This window comes from Oncorhynchus nerka, linkage group LG23, assembly GCF_034236695.1.
Source record: "Oncorhynchus nerka isolate Pitt River linkage group LG23, Oner_Uvic_2.0, whole genome shotgun sequence".
Lineage (NCBI taxonomy): Eukaryota > Metazoa > Chordata > Actinopteri > Salmoniformes > Salmonidae > Oncorhynchus > Oncorhynchus nerka.
In genome coordinates this window covers 50,659,114-50,678,789 of record NC_088418.1, presented here as the reverse complement: position 1 = coordinate 50,678,789, position 19,676 = coordinate 50,659,114, and the positions used below count along the sequence as shown (strand labels likewise).

General features: G+C 45.0%; 1 protein-coding gene across 1 annotated transcript in view; it reads left to right on the top strand.

The window, feature by feature from the left end:
- Positions 1-10,779: 10,779 nt before the first annotated feature.
- kcnd2 (potassium voltage-gated channel, Shal-related subfamily, member 2) overlaps positions 10,780-19,676 on the top strand; it is a 115,640-nt gene continuing 106,743 nt past the window's right edge. Inside the window, exon 1 of the mRNA XM_065008422.1 lies at positions 10,780-11,953. Within this exon, the coding sequence (XP_064864494.1) occupies positions 10,842-11,953 (1,112 nt within the window). The 5' untranslated portion in view covers positions 10,780-10,841. The remainder of the gene's footprint in view (positions 11,954-19,676) is intronic.

Below are 19,676 nucleotides of genomic sequence, written 5' to 3'. Positions count from 1 at the left end.
CAGTATGTGTTTTAGCAGGAGTATTTTGTTTTGAAAAAGCAGTGTTCTTAGAGTGGACTGGGTCAAGAGGTTTCTCTGGAGTTAATGTTTTTTTTCTGAATTGATTTTGCTATATATGATACTATATTATTTTTCAAGTCAATATTTACATATCTTTGCAGACTATTGGTTTGGTCCAAAACCCAGTGTATCCCTGTTGCAGCCCCATTAAATAAAACAGAGACATCTTCTGGATCAACAACAACGGTTTGCAGCCGCAGGAATAGCTCATTGATTTTGCTATATTATAATATGCAATATTATTTTTGGCGCAATAGAAAGTCATCCATTTGGTTTCTCCCATTTAGGGGGTGTTTCAGAGTTGATTTGAAATGCTAATGTTTATGCATATTACGCCTCTGTTTTCAATATATTTGGACATTGATATGTACATATTGCAATAGCATTGCCAAATGTGAATTCACCAAAGATTTATGACAGGTGAGGGTAGGCCCTTTAGGATGCCCTTTCTCCTCATTCAGAAATAACTGTTGGTGAGGTAACAAGTTACCAGCTATACTGAGTTATATGAGTTTATTCTATTGACACTCAATAGGCTTTTTGCCTTTTGTAGCCCTACTTGCAAATTATGTATTTTTGTCAGCTTTTTTCAGAATTAACTGGTGCTGCTGTTTTTGATTTAACTAGGCAAGTAAATTCTTATTTACAATGACAGCCTACTAGGGAACAGTGGGTTAACTGCCTTGTTCAGGGGAAAACGCTCTAACCACTAGGCCACGCTCTAACCACTAGGCTAACTGCTGCCCCAATTTGGCTGCTGTGTCGTCTATCTTAACACTTCCCCACTCAAATGATCAATTGCAAAGCCAGGCTGATCCGGCCAAGGGAGCTGAAATAATTGAACCATATCTACATGAAGCACCCCATCCAATGGCCCATCGTCATAACAGCCAGATTCCCCAGGCCGGTACTGTTCAGCAGACTGAAGCGTGTGGCCAGGGAGTGCTTACATCCACAATCCTCTCCTTCCATCCAAACCAGCCCACTGCCCTCTGCCAAACATGTCATTTCCTTTATGATCACTCCATCACACTTATTGTGGCTACAATTAAAGGGCTCGACTGGATTTTAATAAACCCCAGAGTGAACTTTCTACACCATTATGTCCCATTGGTGAACGCAGATCAGAGTGGGCCAGGGACAGAATACGCACTGGTAATTAAGAAAACAGAGTATTCAGCACATAGCCATAGTGTGAATAATTTAACATTATTGCTGTGGTCAATGTGTTGAGGGTCGTTTTCCCTCTGAGTTCGCTTTTAGTCTGTTTCAGTCCAGCAGTGGAGATCTTGACCCATGACCCTGGGCCCTGGGGCCTAATTTCCACAGGAACATTTCTAATATGTGAAAAGGGATGATGTGTCCTTTAAATTGAGTTAAAGAGAAAATGACTGTACTGTAACTAAACCAGATCTCTATAGCGTTCGACTGGCCTCGCCCTTTAGATTTCCTTTGGTTCAGGGCGGAAATGGCGTCAAGGACAGAACCCGCTACCATTGGTGTTGTCAACTTATAGGGCCAGACGTAAGTGATCGACATGACAGAGGCAGATGGAAGCGGGTTGCCAATGCGTTCCCTCTGAGAGCGGCCCATGTCAGCAGTGAGTAATAGCGTTATTACAGGAATGGAGTCACCATGAGAAGTGTCTGTCATGTGATTAATATGACCCAGAGTATAAGGTGTAATCTGGGAAGAGCTGCGCCACTCCAAGGCTTTCTCTTCCACTCATATACTCATACATAGTCAGGAATGGCTCTGCAATAGCCTGGTTCCTGAAATGTTTGTGCTATCTTGTCAGCTCCTGTATGGTCATTGCCACGACATGTTGGCAAGCCAGTACAAACCGATCTGGAACCAGGTTAGCTCTGCAATACGTTCACATTACAACATGTCATCGATATCATAATGCTTGATATAGAGAGATTCTGATATTTGTTTTGCTTTGCTTTGCTGTGCTGGTATAAGTGGGGTTTTTTAATACAGTGAGTGAAACTGAGGGAATATTTTTTAAACGGAGCGGAATTGAATGTGTACTGTAGAAAGGATGTCTGCAGCACTGAGGAAATAAGAGATAAGATGTTTTGGTATCAACTACCTTGGCCCTGCCAGGATAATAATATCATTACACATAATAGATACTAGGCTACACATTTACCACTGTACCACCAGAATCACTAGTCCATTATTTCTTTCATAAATGGTCATCAATGAGACCTTGTGTAACGCTCGTCCTCTTCTTCTGATGAGGAGTAAGAGAGATCGGACCAATTTTCAGCGTAGTAAGTGTCCATTTTAATATGTCAAACTGAACACTACAAAATACAAAATAACAAAGTGAAACAAACGAAACAGTCCCGTGTGGTAACAACCACTAACACGGAAAATACAATCACCCACAACTCAACAGTGAAACCAGGCTACCTAAATATGGTTCTCAATCAGGGACAACGATTGACAGCTGCCTCTGACTGAGAACCAGACCAGGCCAAACACAGAAATCCCAAATCATAGAAAAAGGAACATAGACAACCCACCCAACTCACGCCCTGACCATACAAAAACAAAGACAAAACAAGAGAACTAAGGTCAGAACGTGACGCCTTGCCTTTGATTGATTGATTGATTTGATTTCACATATAAAATATGTATACACACAGTACATACTGACAGGGATAACAAAATAAAGACAATGATTTATTTCCATTGTGGTCCGTTTCCTTTTCTGTTTTTTCTCCACCTTCCTTTAGATTAATATTTCCTATGGCTGATGTATTCGCTTGACTCTCTCATACTATAGGGAATCGGAGGACCTATTTCACAGGCACCTGTATGGACAGCCATGGGTCACACAGAAGGGAAGCATTGAAACGTGAGGACCCTTTCACCCCTTTACAGCCTCATCAATCAGTCTCAAGGCCACACAGACAGTTAGGCCATTTGTCATTCGCTTTTTCCTTTCTCTCTCTCACACACACACACACACACACACACACACACACACACACACACACACACACACACACACACACACACTGCTTCGGTGGTCTGACCCCCTCCCCACCCTCGCCACAGGCACACTCACACACACACACACAAACACACACACACACACACACACACACACTGCTTTGGTTGTCTGACCCCCTCCCCACCCCCGCCACGGGCACACACACACACACACTGCTTCGGTGGTCTGACCCCCTCCCCTCCTCCGCCACGAGCACACACACACACACACTGCTTCGGTGGCCTGACCCCCTCCCCACCCCCGCCACACACACACACACACATACTTTAAGGCTTCCCAGAGATGACCATCAATCTTAGAGTACATGCTATTAATTAACACCCACAGTGGCCACACAGACAACTACGTATGTACACTAAGTACATACAGTTGAAGTAGGAAGTTTGCATACACTGAAGCAAAATACATTTAAACTCAGTTTTTCACAATTCCTGACATTTCATCACATTCCCAATGGGTCAGAAGTTACAATACACTCAATTAGTATTTGGTAGCGTTGCCTTTAAATTGTTTAACTTGGGTCAAACGTTATCGGTAGCCTTCCACAAGCTTCCCACAATAAGTTGGGTGAATTTTGGACCATTCCTCCTGACAGAGCTGGTGTAACTGAGTCAGGTTTGTAGGCCTCCTTGCTCGCACACACTTTTTCAGTTCTGCCCACAAATGTTCTATGGGATTGAGGTCAGGGCTTTGTGATGGCCACTCCAATAGCTTGACTTTGTTGTCCTTAAGCCATTTTGCCACAACTTTGGAAGTATGCTTCAGGTCATTGTCCATTTGGAAGACCCATTTGCGACCAAGCTTTTAACTTCCTGACTGATGTCTTGAGAGGTTGCTTCAATATATCCACATAATTTTCCTCCTCATGATGCCATCTATGTTGTGCAGTGCACCAGTCCCTCCTGTAGCAAAGCACCCCCACAACATGATGCTGCCACCCCCGTGCTTCACAGTTGGGATGGTGTTCTTCAACTTGCAAGCTTCCCCTTTTTCCTCCAAATATAACGATGGTCGTTCTGGCCAAACAGTTCTATTTTTGTTTCATCAGATCAGATGACATTTCTCCAAAAAGTACCATCTTTGTCCCCATGTGCGGTTGCAAACCATAGTCTGAGTTCTTTTGCTTTTTTATGCCGGTTTTGGAGCAGTGGCATCTTCTGAGCTAAGCGGCCTTTCAGGGTATGTCAATGTAGGACTTGTTTTACTGTGGATATCGATACTTTTGTACCTGTTTCCTCCAGCATCTTCACAGGGTCCTTTGCTGTTGTTCTGGGATTGATTTGCACTTTTCGCACCAAAGTACGTTCATCTCTAGGAGACAGAACGCATTTCCTTCCTAGGCGGTATGACGGCTGCATGGTCCCATGGTGTTTATGCTTGCGTTCTATTGTTTGTACAGATGAATGTGGTACCTTCAGGCGTTTGGAAATTGGATGAAACAGACTTGTGGAGGTCTACAATTTTTTTCTGAGGTTTTGGCTGATGTCTTTTGATTTTCCCATGATGTCAAGCAAAGAGGCACTGAGTTTGAAGGTAGGCCTTGAAATACATCCACAGGAACACCTCCAATTGACTCAAATGATGTCAATTAGCCTATCAGAAGCATTTTCTGGAATTTTCCAAGCTGTTTAGTGAAATAATCTGTAGATTATTGTCTGTAGACAATTGTTGGAAAAATTACTTGTGTCATGCACAAAGTAGATGTTCTAACCAATTTGCAAAAACTATAGTTTGTTAACAATAAATGTGTGGAGTGGTTGAAAAATGAGTTTTAATGACTCCAACCTACGTGTATGTAAACTTCCGACTTCAACTGTACATACATGCTGCTGCTGCTGCTGATTTAAGGTGGGTCTATTTTATGACATGCTCATTTTAACTGCACATTTGCTGATTAGTGATACAGCCATACCTTTGTGTGATAGATGCTTATGTGAAGAGGAAAGAAAACCAACTATTGTAGAGGTTTGAATCATTAGTTATGGATGTGTGTGTGAGAGAGAGCGAGAGAGAGTGAGAGAGATCTGGGTTGAGGAGTGAAAAGTACAATTTCTGTTCTGAATATGTGACACGTGCAGAGGGATGACATCATCACCACCCGCTACAGCTTGAGGAGATGTACATAGAGTGGGTGCATTTGTAAATTCAATCTGGAGTGCCAGAGTGCACTCAGAGTGCGCTCTGGGCGTTCGTAAATTCAGAGCGTTTCATTCTCTGGCGTTCAGAGAGCACACTGGACGCTCTGGCCGAGGAGTAGAGCTGATCCGAGCGTTATGACCTCACCACGGCAGTCAAGCACCCAAGCTAACTGGCTAATGTTGGCTAACTTGCTAGCAACCTCCAGAAACAAATGAGAGAACACCTCACTCTGACCATTTTACACACTCTTGCAGAGCTGGTTAGGCTGTTTTCATGTTATACAGAGCATTGGTGACTGTAACGGTGCTGCTGGCAACATTTTAATAACGCTTTTTTGCCGGCTTTACGGACGTTTTTGAACGCTCAACACCCGTTGAATTCATCAGTTATTCTGCACTCTGGCACACTCAGATGAGAGTGCTCTGAAATAGGAGTAGATAGCCAGAGTACATTTACGAACAGATAGCCAGAGTGAATTTATGAACGCACCCAGTATGTACAGTGTACAGTATGGACAATAGAAATAGAATGAATAGAACAGGCATCCCCATTCAAGTCAATGATGGCACAACGGGTGGACTGACGGGTGCACCCGTAGGAACAAAGCAGGAAGTGTACCCATCAATCTGTGCTGTGATTTGTTAAATCAAGTCAACTGACATTACAAAAAAATGCATTCCATTGCATGAGCCACATCAGTTAACATCATTTGAATGAACATTCTTCATGACCATTGAAATTATTGCATCATAATACCAGGCAGCCATTGCAAGTATACCCAGGAGTTTACCAGTCAAATATCCAGGCTTAGAGCTTCCAACTCTGTTCTATTCATTCAATCTACAATCCATGCTTCATTTAGATATGTTAGTGCCACTGAATGAATTTTAAATATTCATGGGGGACTGTTACGGAGGAGTGTAAATGCCTTTTTTTAGGCTGGATCATGTTGTTGTTTTGTATTGTTGTATGTTTTAATGATGTAATGTATTGATTGTTGCTGCCTTCTTGGCCAGGTCTCCCTTGAAAAAGAGACTCTGGGTCTCAATGGGCTTTTCCTGGTTAAATGAAGGTTAAATAAAAAAAATTAAAAAAATGTATACAATGGTATAGACAGCTCAAAAGACACAGCCCATGGGTCCAACATAGCTTCACACCAGTAACCATGGTGACGACAGCCTCACAGCATCATAACCACACAGAACAGCGATCCTCTCAACCGCTAAAGCATCACTAAGTCACCATAATGCCGACGCAAAACTCTTGGCTGGATTGTTGTATGTCAATAGTAAAGGGTTAATGTCTCTAGAACATGGTCATCTCACCTCAGACATAGATCATATAATTACTGAGTCTTTCACGGGGGGGTAGTGTGCGGGTCTTATATGGTTTAAAAGTTCATCTGTATTTTTGTTCAAGCTTCAACAACAAAAAATCAAATGTTGAATGTATCTGTAGGCTAGATAATGACAGTTTAGTGGTTTTGATTCATTTTCATTTGCTTTCAATTTATATCCCCCTTTTTCTATTACCCTCGGACAATCAGCATTACTAGAATAAAACTGCCCTCTAAACATCCTGTTACAACTATGATTAAAGTAAGCTAAAGATGCGTTACATTACTGTGGAAGTATAGTCTTTTCTTCTTAGGTTTGTATCATTTTGGGGCTGTGAGAAACGTAGCCTATTAAACAGGGAGGTAGAAGCTTGCCTATCCCACCGTCCCTCTGTGGCTTTTGCAGTAGCCAAATAGATGTGTTGTGTTCTCCAAGGTCCTGAATTTCTCTTAGCACAATATCCGCATAGCCAGGGCTGCACAATCATTTCCTCTCTCTCTCTCTCATATTTTCAAAACGTGACAATGTGCAATCGGTGTTATTTTGGAATTGGTTGGTATCAAGAGGCCGCCCGCAAGATAATTAATTAGAGGCGTAGGGCGGTAAGACACGCACCGTTTTGTTGAACCAGAAGGGCGCAGGCATCCTGGCTAGCAAGCTAAGTAAACTTGGCAAAAGAGGTGGGAGCACGAGAGAGCCTCGGTTCAGCATGGTGTGGGGAGCATTTGGGCAGTTGCCGTGCGTGGGTAAAATCACTGGGGTAGCCAAGCCCCCTGCCAAAAAAAAGCTATTTTAGAACCTACGTGTTGGGATAATTGCGTTGTTTACTAAATAATCTGTTTATTCATATGCCTCAAGGCATATACATTCAACCACACCTTTGTTTTATCACAAAACCGGATAGCAACCTCTGTAACAGACAGTTACATAACATACAGCATGGTCAAGCAAGTTCATGTTTATGACATTTTCGGACAACTAAAAAACTATAGGTTTATAACCACAGAGAATTATCACAAGGCGCAAAGAAAACAGGAGCTACCTCCTCCAGCACCATTTCAACATCACCAAATCACTTCTTCTTAGTCTAATACAGTGATAACGACAAGATACCAAAAGCGATTTAGCCCAATCAAAGTCATCTAAATATGATGTGGCTGTCCATGGTTCTGATTTGTATGCGTGTGTTTCCCTTTGAACGTTCATCGAGTAGAAAAACATGTTGACTCACCCTACTTGTAGAGAAACGACAATGTCCTCCTCCTCTCTTTCATATTGACTAAACGTCAATCTCTCTGTCATACAGTGCAGCTTGTATTATTTGTTGTCCTAGGCTACCTGGCTAAAATGCTTGTTCCCTAGCCTAATTTACAATCAGGGGCAACGTTAGCTAGTTAACATTAGCCTTCTACATCTAGCTACATATTGAACTTCCATCCTCTCAGGCCATGGGGCACAACAATGTATGAATTAATGGTTGGATAAGAAACGTCATTATAATCATTGGTCAGTACGGACAATTAAGTTTAACCACAAGTCTAAATCTCTGTCTCCATCCGTGGCTAATTTAGGAAAGGGACAATTGTAGCTAGCTAGCTAGCCACCGGAGGACAACAACACCACGAGATGCAACAATTCAAGTTGTTTCTGTCAATGATGTATGCTCTCAATGGGATTTGACAGGACTTTTGGTGGACCATTCACAGTTGAGCTCGCTCAGTTTAGCTCAACGCTGATTGGCAAATGTGTTATATATTGTTTTATCAAGGGAGGCAAAACGCTCACTGGCTTTACATGCATTCCATGTTACAGGCGGCAACAATGTCATACCCGAATGGACCAGACGGTATCAGAAATATGGCCTACGCGTAGAGAGACAGAGTGGCGCTGTTTCGCTCCCTCGTGTGCTTTCTCCTGGGAGATACGTTCAGCCTCTTGCAAATTGGAGGAACATTATGAAACACAGAGAAGAAAGACACATTTTTGTTTATTATTTTATTATTATTTTTTTGTCCATTTTGGGGGGAAGTCTGGCTTTTCTTGTCATCCATGAATACACGCTACTGCATTTGGAAATCAAAGACCCTATTACCAACCGACCCAAATCCCCAGCACGACTAAAATTGGGAAATTAATGAACAATTTCATGTCAGTATCACCAAGTCATTTTAGTGTGCATGCGCTGCATCAGGGTTGGCAATCAATTCAGTTATTTCACTATCGGGGTTCAGGCCAAGGTTGTGTGCCCATTGTATTATACAAGTGCCAGCATGATTCAAAACTTGGAATGCATGGCACGCCCTCCTTTGCCCCAATGATACCATGTTTCCCTTTGAACGAGGGGGCCGCCCGTGGTCTCTGTGATGCGCAATATACATGTTGATCTGGAAGAATAATATGCATCCCAGGGTTGAAGCACTGTAAGGCTTCACCATAACTCATGTGTCGATTACTTCAACACATATAGTAATTAAAGATTACTATGGAGTGGCCTGCCTGGGCTTCTAGGGCCCCAGCGGACTAAATAGATGTTTTTATGGTCACATACATCATGTGTTGTTTTAGTGGGTCGGCCATAGTACCCCTGGAGCAAATTATGGTTAAGTGCCTTGCTCAAGGGCACATCGCTAGGATACCTGCCACCCTACAGCTTCTCCTCGGGGGTTTGAGTGTCTTCTCCATAGATGAGTGCTGTCGGGTGAGGGTCAATGCTCACTGCGCTAGACAATGACATACATCCATCGTGTTAATGACGTCTATAAAGTCTCGGTGGACATCTACTGAGTGCTGAGGGGGAGAACATATACCCCGACTGAGGTGCGCTCCACTCCTCCCTCTTGCTCATTGGGGCTCCCCTCTCACCTGAAAACTGTCTCCATCTAGCGGTGCTCCGGCTGAGCATCAGTGACAGTGCCCAGAGACAAGGAGGTTGGAATGCCGGCCTGTGTATTAGCAACCACCTGCAAATACACTTTCAGTCAAATCTCCTGTTATGCGCAATGTATTGCAGGCTATTGATTTGATGTGATACTACTCTGTCAGGACGGTGTGGTACAGAGTCCGTTTCAGAAAGATATTTGGTTAATGTTGACACGGGCGTGCATAACCGGGTATCCGCAAGGCATCAAGGAGGAGCGCTCCATTTGATTACACAGAAGTTAAATAATGCCCGGAGCACTTCACACGCCCTCAACGAACTGGGGAGAGGAACTTGGGTTTTCGGCGCAGCTGCACATCAGTGAGAGTGGGGGAGAGTAGAGGCAACCGAGCCAACAACTTCCATATTTGTTGCTCTCCTTCAACAATTCTGCAAATTCGGTTATTGATCCCCCCTTCTCTCCCCTTCTCTCTCTAGTGGTTATTATGTAATTATTCAACGGTTGCCTCCGCAGCTGGAGCCGCAGCTTGTGTTATGTTTGTAGCACACTTGTGCATTTGTGTGTGTCTGTGGTGAGCGCGCGCGCGTGTGTGTGTGATTTTATGTCCTTTCGCGCATCAGCTGCGAACACAGAGCACAGTTGTCGATGTGGACTCGGTCCATACAGTCATTGGTCTCCGAAGAGGATCACAGTTGCGCTTTTCTTGAAGAGCTCGAGCTCTAGGAGTGAAAAAGAAGCGGGAGGCGCGAGCTGAGCTTCCGGGTGTTGTTTGGCTGAGAGAAAGCGCTCGAGAATGTCCTTGTATGACTGGAGCCAAGTCTTTTCCCGTGTTTGGAGCACGGAATAACTCCCGTTCTGAACTTGTTCCTGGTTCGTTTCCACCCTTTTGCCAAGGGGAGAATTTTCTGGATACTTTTGTGTGCAGAGAGGATTGTTTTATATTAGAAAGAGAACGGAAAGCTTTATTTTTCAAACAAGTCACTTTTACGCAGAGGTGAGAAGGCTACATTACTCGTTTGTTGTGTGTGCTTTCAATTCCCAGACTATTGCCGTTTAATCATGTATGTTCTACTGCTAAATATTGGTTCAGTGACTACTCGTTCTCACGCTTTTACATCCACTATCGAAGACAGTGGGGCTATACGTGGGACATGTCTGTGCAATGCATTTAGATGTTATTATTTATTGAGTTTCAGAAGGAAACCGAATGAACAGCCTGTGGACGATTTATTAATTTCAGCCATGCATGATATGTCACAGTGTAGCCTATGAGTAGGCTAATGCTTGGGTTATTTTCCTGCCTCTCCAGATGTCTTCTCGCCGCGCTGTGGTTTTGTGATCGCCCACCAGAGCGTCGAGAGCTCTTCACCGGGACCGGGTCTCACACAGTGGGTCACCATGGCAACGGGAGTGGCGGCGTGGTTACCCTTTGCCCGGGCGGCTGCTATAGGATGGATGCCGGTAGCCAGTGCGCCCATGCCGACGCCCCCGCCGGACAACCGGCGGAAGCAGGACGGGCTCATCTTGCTCAATGTCAGCGGACAGAAATTCCAGACGTGGCGGAATACATTGGAGCGGTACCCGGACACTTTACTGGGCAGCACGGAGCGGGAATTTTTCTTCCACGAGGAGACAAACGAATACTTTTTCGACCGTGACCCGGATATTTTCAGACACATTCTGAACTTCTACCGTACCGGGAAGCTGCACTACCCGCGCCAGGAGTGCATCTCGGCCTACGATGAGGAGCTGGCCTTCTTTGGGATCATACCGGAGATCATAGGGGACTGTTGCTATGAAGAGTACAAGGACCGGCGGCGGGAGAACCAGGAAAGGATCCAGGATGACGAGGACAGCGAGAACCAGAACGATATGGTCCCGCCGGATATGACATTCCGAGAAACCATGTGGCGGGCCTTCGAGAACCCCCACACGAGCACCATGGCCCTGGTGTTTTATTATGTCACCGGCTTCTTCATTGCTGTTTCCGTGATGGCCAACGTGGTGGAGACGGTCCCGTGCGGGACTTTGCCAAATCGGGTCAAACAGGTGTCGTGCGGGGAGCGGTACGCCTTGGCATTTTTCTGTCTGGATACGGCCTGCGTCATGATCTTCACCGTGGAGTACCTACTGCGTCTAATGGCGGCGCCCAGCCGCTGGAACTTCATCAAGAGTGTGATGAGCGTCATCGATGTGGTGGCCATTATGCCCTATTACATCGGCCTGGTCATGACGGACAACGAGGACGTCAGCGGGGCCTTCGTCACCCTGAGGGTCTTCCGCGTTTTCAGGATTTTCAAATTCTCCCGCCACTCTGCGGGGCTGCGCATCCTGGGCTACACGCTGAAGAGCTGCGCCTCGGAGCTGGGCTTCCTGCTCTTCTCCCTCACCATGGCCATCATCATCTTCGCCACTGTCATGTTCTATGCTGAGAAGGGCTCCTCAGCCAGCAAGTTCACCAGCATCCCAGCAGCCTTCTGGTACACCATCGTCACCATGACAACTCTGGGGTAGGTGCTGGTCCAGCTTACCATACAGTGTAGATGTGTGGTCACATGCTCAGGAGGTATGTTGTCGTGTCAACCCTAAATCAGTATCATTGGTTTGCTGTTGCTCTCTCGTTTGAGTGTGTTCTCTCTACGCAGCTGCAGTGTGAATGGAAGGTTGGGTAAATGGCTCAGAGGCCTGCCTAAATCCCGATTTACATGAAAGACCTTCACGTGAACGGTTTAGGGCATTCACAATAACATTCACATTCAAAGTCCTCAGAGGCATTTTCCTTATTCACAGGCCAAGCTGAAGGCCTATGATGTCATCATATCATAACCACTGCAGCAGTTCTCATCATTAAGATTCACACCTCTTCAACACAGTCAAATGAAGAGAGCTATACATAGAAAACATGGGAGGAGCAGAGAGAGATCAATGACAATATTTAAATCAGAATATACTGCAATAGATTTCTCTCACACAGCCCATCTCTCTAGCCATACTCAGTTTGAAAAGTGGCAACAGCTGCAGAGCTGCAGTCTAATCTGTGCAAGAGGCATCTATTGCTGTTGATGTGTACACCCATTCATTAAAATGAGTCCTGGGGCTACTGTTCATTGATGCCTTTGCTGATTTCTCCCACCTGCGCTGTGCAGTAGAAGCCTATTGTGCGCTCTCGATGGTGTTGAAAAAGAGAGTTGCGCGCCTTGGGGAAACAGAGCCGCAAGCATAGCAGTTGCACTGCGCTCTCCGTGGTGCTGAAGCGGAGCGGCAAGCATGGCAGTGCAGTACAGTGCGCTCTCCATGGTGCTGAAACGAAGCGCTACGGCTCTCTTCAGCATTGCGTGCTCCAGCATTGCGGTTACTTTCCCAGCCAACAGTTCACGGGTGTGGATCAGCCTCTAAAGTGGTAAGCAAATGGAGCGCTAAAACCCACGTCTGACGCTTTGATCACAGCGCCGTTGAAGTCCATTCGGCTCATGAACACAAACGTGGAGTGGCAGCGTCATAGTTAACATGATAGATTTCACCAGGCTCAATTACTCATAGGTCAAGAGCTGGTATTTCTCTATTTGATTGGTTTGTTTTGTTCATTATTGAGCCTATTGCCTGACAGTTTGTCTATATGTGTCTCCCAGTGAATTTGATTGGAAGGCCTGTTGTGCTCTGATTACTTTATTCTGTAATTGCATGTGTAGAAGGGGAGAGATGGAGAGAAAATAGTGGCTAAGAGAAAGAGGTAGAGGAATAGATTGCCACACCTCATCGTGTGTAGTTTGTGTAGTAGCATGTCCCCACTGTCAGATCGGATGATATCAATAACAAAATGCAATTACTGGTTCACACTCACCACTGAGCTAATGGCTGACGCAGTAGGAGTGGTTCGTTCTTTCTGTGAGTGTTTGTGTGTGTGTGTCTTGGCCTTTCTGTTAATGAGATAGGCCTAAGACAAAGAAATTCAGGGAAGAAAAGCAACCTTCTCTCACACACAGACACAGTAACCTCACTGATACACATCCAAGCTCTCATCCATAACCAGAAACCATTCTGTTGGCTCATAATAGAAGCCTCACTTCTTCGTTTTGCCAATGTGTCAATCAGCTGGTTACTGTGTGTGGTGTGTTTCTGGCTGCAGTGCCAGTGTGTGTGTCTGTTCGTGGGTGCGGGCGATGGCAGTACCTGAGGCCAGTCTGTGTTTACTGTGCCCAGGGCTTGACAGGTGGTGACTACACAGCTGCATTAGCCTTTGTTTGAGAGTACGAACACACAGTCATCTGTTTCTATTCTATTGCATTGGCCCAGTGCCTTACACAAAGTCATTGGATGAATCGAGTGTATGATAAAAATGCCCTGGACAGAATTATCAAAAAGAAATACATGTCCAGTACTCATATCCTTAAAACTCCCTACAATTCCCTCAAATGTGTGTGTCTGTGTGTGTGCGTGTGTGTGTGTGTGCTCGTACATGCGTGCGAGGAGTGTTTTGGTAGATTGAGCAAGGACATAGCTCTTAAGCAGACGTAGGCTATCGTTCTTTAATGTCTCATTACCTTGCCAGGGAACCAGAGACAGGGATGGATCTGTGGCTGGGAACTGCAGGGAGCAGGGGAGGGGAGGGAGGTGTGCTCAGTGAAGCAGGTAAAAGAGAGAGAAGGAGGGAGGGAAAGAGATATAGAGAAAGAGAAGGAAAAGGTCATAGGGATATTTGGAGAAAGGGCAAAGAGAGGGAGTGAGATAAAGGTGGCAAGACAGAGAGAGAGAGAGACAGAGAGAAAGAAAGAGAGAGACACAGAGACACAGAGAGAGAGAGAGAGAGAGAGAGAGATAAGAAGTCACAGCAGAGAGCAGTATGAGTTTTCTCTCACTGCTGTGTCTTTTATGAGCACACTGCAGCACTCCACGTTGCTCAATGCACCCATATACTTTAGCAATATCACTGGCTGCACCAAATTCACCATTATAAACTTAGTGGTTCGAGCCATGGTATATCAGACTGTATACCACGGGTCATGACAAAACATTTATTTGTACTGTTCTTATTATGCTGTTAATCAGTTTATAATAGCAATGAGGCACCTTGGGGGTTTGTGGTATATGGCCAATATACCACGGCTAAGGGTTGTATTCAAGCATTCTGTGTTGCGTCGTGTGTAAGAACAGCCCTTTCCCGTGGTATATTGTCCATATACCACACACCCTCAGGCCTTATTGCTGAAGTATACCTCAGCCTCTTACTGTTGCTAGCTCTCTCAAATCCCCAGCCTGTCTCTGACCTGCAGTATCATGCTATATAAGGTCTGGCTCCTGTGGTGCAGTTGCCCAGGGATTCATATTGTACTGTGTACACTGCGTGTCCATGCAGACTTCCGTGGTTTGGCTATCCCCGGGAAGAGAGGCAGTGTGTGTGTGTGTGTGTGTGTGTGTGTGTGTGTGTGTGTGTGTGTGTGTGTGTGTGTGTGTGTTTTGTGTGTGTGTGTGTGTGTGTAAATGTGTGTGTGTGTGTGTGTGTCTCTGCCTTTGTCTGTGTGTATCAGTGATTGGGAGGTGGACAACTTTAATTAATCATTAATCAAGTGTTCATAGATGACCAGCAAGGTCAACAAATAACCACAGTGGTTATAGAATGTGTAACTTGAATAACTTGAATCAGTGTCACAGCTTAACCCCCTTGTCCTGCTTCTGGCCCCGTGGCCCCTCACGGTCCCACTAATTGACTCGTTTGTGGATTTAGTGAAAGCGTCCAGGGCCAATTAAATCACTGCCATTCTAATTGGCTTATTCACTGTCAAACGGCATCCATTACTGAAGCATCTGTCACTACTGGAGATGCAGAGGAGAGAATGAGTGAAGGAGAGAGGGAGAGCCACTAATAGACTGACAGAGGAGAGAGGAAGAGTGAAAGATGGGCAATGACAGAGGGAGAGAGGCAAGTCAGCAGACTCACTAAATGAGACACCTTTTTCCCTTAATCAAGGGCTCAATGTGGACCCTCTGATATGTGCAGTTGACTGAATGGGATGCCTAGCCCCATGAGGATTTGCAGCTTCAATGGACAACCATTTGTTGCTTGCTGAAGGTGTTGCACACATAGTATAGGTTGGTTATGCATGATGCTACTCAAGGCCATAGACTCATTCTAATAGGAGGCCATATAAAATACGATTTGTCTCTAGGGTCCCGTAAGGATTATAGCTCCTAGGAACTCAGTAGTCACATGGGGAGGGTCAGGGATTAGAGGTCAAGTCTGTTGGAGTCACAAAAGGGTTACAGGCATGATCAGGACTCTCATTACTATGTCGGGAGCCTGGTAGGGACCCTGCCCCAGGTTTCATCCTGTACTGAGCCTGTCTCGAGCCCAATATGGAGCCGGACTTAGGTTGCACTCATTATTGGCTGACTTTGGATCAGTATGCCTGGGAGGAGACATGCAATAACAGCCATGTAATTATTCACGAACTGGTGTGGCCACCTGGATAAACAGAGCTTAAAGGGTTAAAGGGAAACTTCAAAATTGTTCATCTTCATATTCATCATCTCATGTCGCACCACCCCAACATCAATATATGTGAAAATTGAGCGTTTAAGTTTTGTAGTAAAGAAGATAGAGGAAGACAAGTCTTTCAATCACATCATCTATCTTATTTGTGTGATTTTGACCAATTATGAGTAGGCTTCCAACTCACACCCTCAAAGAGGTAGATCCCCTGAACGCAGCTCACTTTCCAGCCCACTTTCCAGCTTACACTCTCAAACCCCTAGATCCCCTGAACGCAACTCACTCTCCAGATCCTAGTCACCTGCATTCTAATCACCTGTTCACACACCTTTATGTTATTAACACACACTATTTAGTTCAGTTCTTTGCACCCCATCACTGAGGTATTGCTTGTTTTGTGACATACTTCTTTTGGAGCGCTGGTTTTCTCCATGATTTACTCCTCCCGAGCACTATAGTTTTTGCCTGCCTCACTATCGAATGCTTTTTGCCTATTCCTTGCCTGTACTTTAGCCTATTGGATTTCCTGTTATCTACATATTGCCTGATCTCCCGGACTACATTGCTAGCCTTTTCCCTGCCTGTACTGTTGCCCTTTTGGACCCCCTGTGCATGACCTTCTGCCTGCCCCTGGACCCAGCTACCTGCCTCCTCCTGTGTATGACCTTCTGCCTGCCCCTGGACCCAGCTACCTGCCTCCTCCTGTGTATGACCTTCTGCCTGCCCCTGGACCCAGCTACCTGCCTCCTCCTGTGTATGACCTTCTGCCTGCCCCTGGACCCAGCTATGTGCCTCCTCCTGTGTATGACCTTCTGCCTGCCCCTGGACCCAGCTACCTGCCTCCTCCTGTGTATGACCTTCTGCCTGCCCCTGGACCCAGCTACCTGCCTCCTCCTGTGTATGACCTTCTGCCTGCCCCTGGACCCAGCTACCTGCCTCCTGCTGTGTACGACCTTCTGCCTGCCCCTGGACCCAGCTACCTGGCTTCTAATGTGTATGACCTTCTGCCTGCCCCTGGACCCAGCTATCTGCCTCCTCCTGTGTATGACCTTCTGCCTGCCCCTGGACCCAGCTACCTGCCTCCTGCTGTGTATGACTTTCTGCCTGCCCCTGGACCCAGCTACCTGCCTTCTAATGTGTATGACCTTCTGCCTGCCCCTGGACCCAGCTACCTGCCTTCTAATGTGTATGACCTTCTGCCTGCCCCTGGACCCAGCTACCCGCCACCTCCTGTGGTCATTTACAATAAACACCTGCTGTGCCCTGCGCTTGAAACCAGCTCTCTGTCTCCCCTCATGTTCATTACGTTACCTACTAATTGTCTACTAATTGGCTGATGATGTTCTTGGAAACTCTTATCTTCCTCAATCTTTTTTTATTAAAAAAACGCGTCATTTTCACATATGTTGATGTTGGGGTGGTGCTGGAGATGATGAATATGAATTAGAAAAATTGTGGCATTTCCCTTCAATATACTGTAGTCTATTAGGTTAACTCTAGTGACATCTCCCTTTAATATTGGGCCGGTTGACTCTAGTGACATTTCCCTTTAAAATAGGGCCGGTTGACTCTAGTGACATTTCCCTTTAATATAGGGCCGGTTGACTCTAGTGACATTTCCCTTTAAAATAGGGCCGGTTGACTCTAGTGACATTTCCCTTTAATATAGGGCCGGTTGACTCTAGTGACATTTCCCTTTAATATAGGGCCGGTTGACTCTAGTGACATTTCCCTTTAATATAGGGCCGGTTGACTCTAGTGACATTTCCCTTTAATATAGTGCAGGTTGACTCTAGTGACATTTCCCTTTAATATAGGGCCGGTTGACTCTAGTGACATTTCCCTTTAATATAGGGCCGGTTGACTCTAGTGACATTTCCCTTTAATATAGGGCCGGTTGACTCTAGTGACATTTCCCTTTAATATAGTGCAGGTTGACTCTAGTGACATTTCCCTTTAATATAGGGCTGGTTGACTCTAGTGTCATTTCCCTTTAATATTGGGCCGGTTGACTCTAGTGACATTTCCCTTTAATATTGGGGTGGTTGACTCTAGTGACATTTCCCTTTAATATTGGGCCGGTTGACTCTAGTGACATTTCCCTTTAATATTGGGCCGGTTGACTCTAGTGACATTTCCCTTTAATATTGGGCTGGTTGACTCTAGTGACATTTCCCTTTAATATTGGGCCGGTTGACTCTAGTGACATTTCCCTTTAATATAGTGCAGGTTGACTCTAGTGACATTTCCCTTTAATATAGGGCTGGTTGACTCTAGTGTAATTTTCCTTTAATATTGGGCTGGTTGACTCTAATGACACATCCCTTTAATATTGGGCCAGTTTACTCTAGTGACATTTCCCTTTAATATTGGGCTGGTTGACTCTAATGACATTTCCCTTTAATATTTGGGTGGTTGACTCTAGTGACATTTCCCTTTAATATTGGGGTGGTTGACTCTAGTGACATTTCCCTTTAATATTGGGCCGGTTGACTCTAGTGACATTTCCCTTTAATATTGGGCTGGTTGACTCTAGTGACATTTCCCTTTAATATTGGGCCGGTTGACTCTAGTGACATTTCCCTTTAATATTGGGCCGGTTGACTCTAGTGACATTTCCCTTTAATATAGTGCAGGTTGACTCTAGTGACATTTCCCTTTAATATAGGGCTGGTTGACTCTAGTGTAATTTTCCTTTAATATTGGGCTGGTTGACTCTAATGACACATCCCTTTAATATTGGGCCAGTTTACTCTAGTGACATTTCCCTTTAATATTGGGCTGGTTGACTCTAATGACATTTCCCTTTAATATTTGGGTGGTTGACTCTAGTGACATTTCCCTTTAATATTGGGGTGGTTGACTCTAGTGACATTTCCCTTTAATATAGGGCTGGTTGACTTGAGACCTGGGGGGCTTCAGTGTCTGCCGGTTTTCATGATTGTTGTCTCTGAATGGTTGGTTGATTAGTGACTGGTTTAGACCTGGGAAACAAGGTTACTGAGCTAGATTGAGAAAGCAAACCAGCAGACGGTTAACAAATATTTCTGATTAACCCATGCTAGATGTTGTCGGGGATGTGCCTGTTTCATCTAGGAAATGAGATGAATCAACTAGATGAGTGTCGAAAACATCAGTCATAAATGGCCAGATACTTTCAAAGTCACGTGACGGAGTAGATGCCCAATTATGTCGCAGACGGTGGCAAATGTGCAGTTCTGCTCATCACGCGCCACACACTCCCGCCATGTGACCAACCATGTCATAGCATGGGACTATGACAAGAGAGGCTGAACTATGACAGGAGAGGCGACGGTTCAGTTGACCACGTACCCGAACGGAGTGGAATGGAATTGGCAGATGAGGATGATTTACTTTTAACTATTGTTGCGATGACATAATTATGGTAATGCTCTGTGGTAATGCTGGGACTCATGTCCCTGTGTCATGTGGAATCATACTCACATTCCTATATGGAGTCATACAGGCACAGACATCTTTCTTACTCTATCCATATCATTGATACATGTTATATCATATATCATATTATATTACATATTATATCATATATCAATGTATGGAGGCTTCCCGGAGTGAGGGGTATTACAATTAGATTCTTCCCTACTTTGTTTTCCACCTGTTTGTTTAAATAAAGTTTGAAGGATTTGACATTGGATTCCAGTGCAGCATGTGCTCAGACATGTATCGATTTAATGAACTGCAATGCCTTTTGGGAAAGGTTTCCT